At 42.3% G+C, this 6,000-nt stretch overlaps 1 protein-coding gene across 3 annotated transcripts in view; it reads right to left on the bottom strand.

The window, feature by feature from the left end:
* Window positions 1-2,174: 2,174 nt before the first annotated feature.
* The window catches only part of DST (dystonin), a 415,725-nt gene continuing 411,899 nt past the window's right edge, over window positions 2,175-6,000 (bottom strand). For all 3 annotated transcript variants that reach the window (XM_056108983.1, XM_056108981.1, XM_056108982.1), the window contains 2 exons: window positions 4,391-4,514; window positions 2,175-3,442 (listed from right to left, as the gene is read on the bottom strand). In XM_056108983.1, the coding sequence (XP_055964958.1) occupies window positions 3,180-3,442; window positions 4,391-4,514 (387 nt within the window). In that variant the 3' untranslated portion in view covers window positions 2,175-3,179. The remainder of the gene's footprint in view (window positions 3,443-4,390; window positions 4,515-6,000) is intronic.

Here is a 6,000-nt window from a genome sequence, read left to right as displayed (position 1 = left end):
ATCCCTAATGTGATATAGGAAACTTAGCTTTTAATGCACTAAAAAAGCAAACTGTCCTTGACTTTGCAGAATCCTGAGGATAAATCCATAGCTAGCAACAGTATCATCAGAAACACAAGAAACTTCGATGCAGATCTACTTTTAGATGCTATCACATCACTCACTTGACAAGAGTTAAGGAAATCACCCACTAGTTTTTGACTTTCATCTTAACTAGATAATCCATTACCCACTTCAGAAGAGTTTATGCATCTGGAAGTATTTTATCTAAAAGGAAGAGATAACTGCATCTTATTACTATTTTCCTTATGTTTATGTTGGTTCAAAATAATCCAAAAAAGGCAGCCCAGACTTCTCTTGTTTGTGTAGACCAATTCCTGACAGCCAGTAGCGTTCTAAGCCTTCCGCCCATATCTGCCATAAAAGATACCTCTCAGCATGGTCATATGGTCAGATACATCCACATTTGTGCTGTAATCAGAGGGTACACTATTTCAAGAGATGCTATGTTAGGGCTGCAGTACAGTGGGTAGGGCACTTGCCTTGTACGAGGCCAACCAGGGTTCGATCTTCAGCACCCATCTAGTCCCCAACCCCTACCAGGAGAGATCCCTGAGCATAGAGCTAGGAGTAAACCCTGACCATCACCGAGTGTGGCCTCCCTAATCCCACCAAAAAAAAAGGAAGATATGGGAGAACTAGTGGTTTGGCTTTTAAGAGAAAACTATCCACACAATTAAGCTCTCTGCTACTTAAGAACCATTTTTTTTACATTATAATGTAATGTTTATAAAGGAAATTTGTTTCAATGCTCTGTTTTGTTTTGTTATACAGGTGGTTTGGGGCTATATTCAGGTATTCTCAAGGCTTACTCCTGATTTTCTGCTCAGGGATCACCCCCACATGTGTTGCCAGAAAGCAAATTAATGTCCTATTCTTTGAAGGAAAGAGAGGAGGGAGGAAGGAAGCAAGGAATGAAGGAAGGGAGGGACGGAAGAATAAAATAAAGAAGACAAGGAAGGAACGGAGGGAATAAGAGAGAACTCTGTAAGCAAGAGCTGTTTGCCATCACTTAAACTTAGAGGATTCCTCTGAAGTAAGCCTAAAATTCTAGGATTAACTCAAGAGGAAACAAATATCACACACATCACAGAGAAGCTCTGGAAGGAGGGAAATCACTGATAAGTTGGGGTCATTCCTTAAAACTTCTCTCAAAAACTTTAAACCACTTATCATTTTCTGAAAGCTTAGCTTACGTCTGAAAAATAAATGCTTTAACAGGGGCGACACTTAAACAGGCTCCGATAACATCATTCTCTTAAATTTGTCTTTGAAGTGGAAATGTGATCATGAGCATGGCACCAATGGAATAAAGACAATTTCTATTGCCTTTTCAGCTGGCATGCATATATAATCAGATTCTTGAATTTGAGCACACGATCGCTTGAGTTAGAATTACCCTTTCCTCAAAGCGTCATCTTTTTTGAGGAAGGAGAGATGACTCTACTTAATTATGGTGCCTCATTGGAGACCGTGGGAACTCCAGGCTCTCCAGAGTTGGCCTCCATGACAAAGGCCAAAGAGAAAAAAACATGATACAACCTCCTGGGACCCAGACATCATCACCACTGTCCAATTCCAATGTTACGTGGAAAGTTAATTATCTGTCTTAAAAGCCTCCTGCCACCATTCTTTGAGGAAATTTTATATCTAGGAAAAGTCTATGACTTGCTAAAGTTTTTCCCTGCATACAGAGAGTGGGGTAGAAGTAACAATGAAACTATTATCACAAAACCAAGTTCAAGATCTCACGTTGTTAGATTTGATGTTTGAGTGTGTACAGGTCAGAAGAATAGCACTATGTTACTTCGGTCAGTCAATTCCATCACACAGCCCTGGTCAAAGGTCACATTTCTCAGTGATTGGTTTATTCTCTGCTTCCACCTTGAACATGATGACCCTCAGGGTCACTGACGGTGCCAGATACTTGACTGGTAATTATAAAAAATATTTGTAGAAGGAGTAATCATGTCATTTTCTTACAGGTTGATTCTTTATCACTGGTGTTTGATAGCCCCTAAACAACCTGCCACTATCAATATATACCAAACATTTACCATTTAAAACCAACAGGAGAAAAAATATTTACTTGAAATAATCAGGTATTCCATATGTTCAAGTGAATATGTTTTATTAAATGCATACTAATATTGTTCTATAGTATGTGAGTATACATAATAAATTAAAATGTATATATTTATTAAATATAGATATAATACTAGAACATGATTATTTCAGATGAGAAATCAAAATAAACCCATTTGTAAGTATCTTTTGGTCACTCCAAATCGATATTGCTCATAAAAAATACACTGATTTTCCCTGGGGAAAAAAATTAATTCCATAGCAAGGTAGTTAAGGGACATGTTTTATTTTATAGCCTTCCGCAAGCAAAATTTGCTCTGATACAAAATGAGTTCAATGATACAGGTGCTATTGTCCACTCAAGCAAAAGAAAACCTCACGTTTATATGAATGCACTTTAGTTATATTCTTACAGTATAGGAGGTGTAATATTCAGGCACCTCTGGCCTCGTGTAAAGCCATGACACAGAAATGCTGCAAGGTTCGGGACGGCCATAGCAGCGGTAAGTGCTGAAAGTAACTTCCTGCAATCTCTCTGTCGGACTGAAGATCTCTGCGTAAGGAACCATGTGCGGATGTGTCTGTCTTGCTGTTTTCCTCTAGTCTGCATTACCATCATCTCAAAATACAGCTCCAGTGTTCGGTTTTCCAGAGTTTGCACACAATCAAGGAAATGTCATGAGGCATCCTTCACCCTAGCTAGGGATGTAGGGCGGAGGAGGATGTCACCGAAGATGTGAACTTACCTGTTGGGACAGTGATCGAGTTTTAGTGTAAGAGCCACACCTTGCGGTGCAGAAGGGTTAGTGCATGTTAAACTTTTTTCTTCCACAGATGATGTGACTTTAACCCGGGAATCTGACCCCAAATCAGACAGGTTAAAAAATAAAAAGACAAATACACAAATAAGGCCATCTGTAGAATTTTAAACTCGCCTCTTACAATATTTCACAATAATTTCTACATCGTATTTTACAGTTTTCGGAGTTAAATAATAAATGCTCAAGGAAGGATGGTGGTGGGACCCCGGTGCACTATCTCTTGGAGGACTTGTCCAGTTTGCTGGCAGGAGATTTCCTCTGGGGCGTCGGTATTTTGGAAGGCTTGGCTGCAGATGGCCGAGAACCTGCTCGGGGCGTAGGTCTTTGTGTTGGAGGGGCCGTGTCCACGTCTGAGCACACAGACTGGATTTCTGAAATGTCAAAGTCTGATGCATCACTCCCTCGACGGCTGCTGGCCCGGCTGCCAGCTTTGCTTCCAGCTCTGCTTCCGGGCCGGCTGGGGGTCTTCTTGGGATCTGGGCAGAGAGAGAGAGCGAAGATGAGACTCCCTTGTTGAAGGGCACGTCTGTGCAGATAGCAATACCTACAGCACCTTAAATCGCCTGTTCCGGATTCCCAGCAGGCGCTCTGCAATACTGTGGGTCATGAGGCCTTTGTCAGGTCCCGCCAAGGTAGAACACAGAGCACAGAACTCTACAGATGCAACGTAAGGACTCCTCCTATCCTTTCGGATCACGCCTTCAAACGTCATAATGTGTGCCCTGTGTAGTATGTCGTGCAAACAGAGCTCTAAGCTCTGCCCACAACTAAGCACACTCAAAAGATAAGACATGAACCCTTAAGATGCTTCATGCCTGGTGATATCAGAACACCGGAGGTGAAGTAAGGCTCACTATTCTCTTCAGGAGTGTGAGAAGCAAGCATTGGAAAGGCCAGGGAGGCTGTGTTTTTCCAACCACCCAAACAGAGTCCAGTGCAATTCCTTTCTTTATTTTTCCTTTTGCTTTTTGGGTCACACCCAACAATGCACAGGGGTTCCTCCTGGCTCTGTACTCAGGAATTACTCCTGGCAGTGCTCGGGGGACCATCTGGGATGCTGGGAATCGAACCCGGGTTGGCCGGGTGCAAGGCAAATGCCCTACCCACTGTGCTATCGCTCTAGCCCCCCTCCAGTGCAATTTCCAAGCCAGTGTAAGAACCAGCACTAATCAGCCTGATGGGATATGAGACTGTTATGTTTAACGGTATTGTTTCCTTCTGTTCTTCAGTCATTCGTTGGCTCTTTCCAAAAGGGATTTTCCAGTCAATATTCCTATGATTCATGTATCCCCTACCTTGGTTGGAAGGCTTGGGGCTATGTGCTTTTTCAAAACAATATGCCATCATCAATTTCTCATTTCGACCCCAAAGAGGAAGAAAAGGGAGTTCAGAAGCCATTGACGGAACGCATGCCCCACACTCACCAGCAAACTGGGTCCTGACTCTGGTGGCTGCGGTGGTTATCAAGCCACTGTCTTCTCCAGAGTGGAAGCCTTTCCCGGAGAGATATCCTGGAAGTCGAAGCTTGCTTCCTTGTATTGGGGTTCCCTGTATGGAATCAGTGCAAAGACATTTCAAGATACGGCCCCTGTTTCGTTAAATTCCACCCGCACCGTAGACAGGTGGGAACCCTCTGCTCATTGTCTTCCAAAGGGCGATGAGAGACCACAAATGGGGGCGGGGTGTGTGTGGTGCTCCCATGCTTCCTTCCCCAGTTTCTTCTCCTCTCGTTGGATTCAGAGGGAACCTTCTAAAGAGAAGTCCACACTCGAGGAGAAAACACAGACACGGAAACTCCCACAGGATGCCAAGGAAAGAAAGGCAAATGAAAGGGTGAGTCTGTTAGTTTCACACTGTCAGGGACCGTTTCTGAGCATAGAGCGTTGGTGCCAAAAAGACGGGACTGCGTGGTGCCGGGGAGAGGTGGGGATTCTGCCAGGCGGTGTTTGGAGACTAAGCTGCCTGCAACGCTTTTGGGGAACTAGGCAGAAAGAAATACACAGAAGTAGAACAGTAAGTACATAAGTCGTGCTGAGACAGCAATTATTTCTTGACTACAAAAAAAATGTTCTGTAACTTGGCACACCATGTCACTTCGCTTCTTGGTGCCATCACTGTGTACAACCTTTATATACAAGATAGCATGGCAACGTTGGGGGAATTTTTAAAATTTCTTTTAAATACTCTTACAGGCATTTGTAGACAACGTTTAAAGCAAGCACAATTCTGGGATCTTATTTTTAAGTATAAAATCACTGCATTCTTTCCAGATCATCACAACATTTTGAAAATTCTTCCGAAGTTAAAAAAAAAAAGTAAACAAATATGAGAGACTAAGCATTGCCACATTTCTCAATGAACTCACAATCAGAGTTCACTGGAGGAAGTAAAGATGTGAAAATAATGTGGTTCTCTTTAAAAGCATCTTTCTTTATATTATGAGGTTCAAAAAAATTTTTTGCGGGGTGAACCACACCCAGTGGGGTCCAGGGCTGACTCCTGACTGTGCGTTCAGGGATACTCCTGGAAGGGCTCAGAGGACTATATGTGGTACTGGGGATTAAACTTACAAGGCAAGCACCCTACCGGTTGGACTATAGCTGCTGGCCCCAGCAGTTAAAAATTCTTATAAAAGCATATTACCGTTTTATAAATTGAAATTTTAATTTTATTATTATGATTCATTTATGTAGCCTGTCTGTTGACTGAGTATGAAATTTATATGATTTACATACTTAAATTTTCAATCCCCATTCACAAAATTCTCACACTCAATCCTAATTTTATGTATTAGGATAAAAATGTAACTTTTATGTATTAGGGAAAAAATGTAACTCTAAGTTGTGAATGGATTTCTGCAAGATCTGACAAATCTGACCTTGTTAAATTCCTAAGGGAGAAAAAATTGGGGACAGAGATATGGCTCAGTGCTGAGTGTATGCTTGGTGGGCAGAAGGCCTGGGTTCCATCCCCAGCACTGCGTGGTCTCCTGAGCACTATCAAGTGAGCCCACTTTTTTTGTTTCTGTTCACTG

The sequence above is a fragment of the Sorex fumeus genome, unplaced genomic scaffold, assembly GCF_029834395.1.
Source record: "Sorex fumeus unplaced genomic scaffold, SorFum_2.1 ptg000241l, whole genome shotgun sequence".
NCBI lineage: Eukaryota > Metazoa > Chordata > Mammalia > Eulipotyphla > Soricidae > Sorex > Sorex fumeus.
This window is presented reverse-complemented; position numbering and strand designations above follow the sequence as displayed.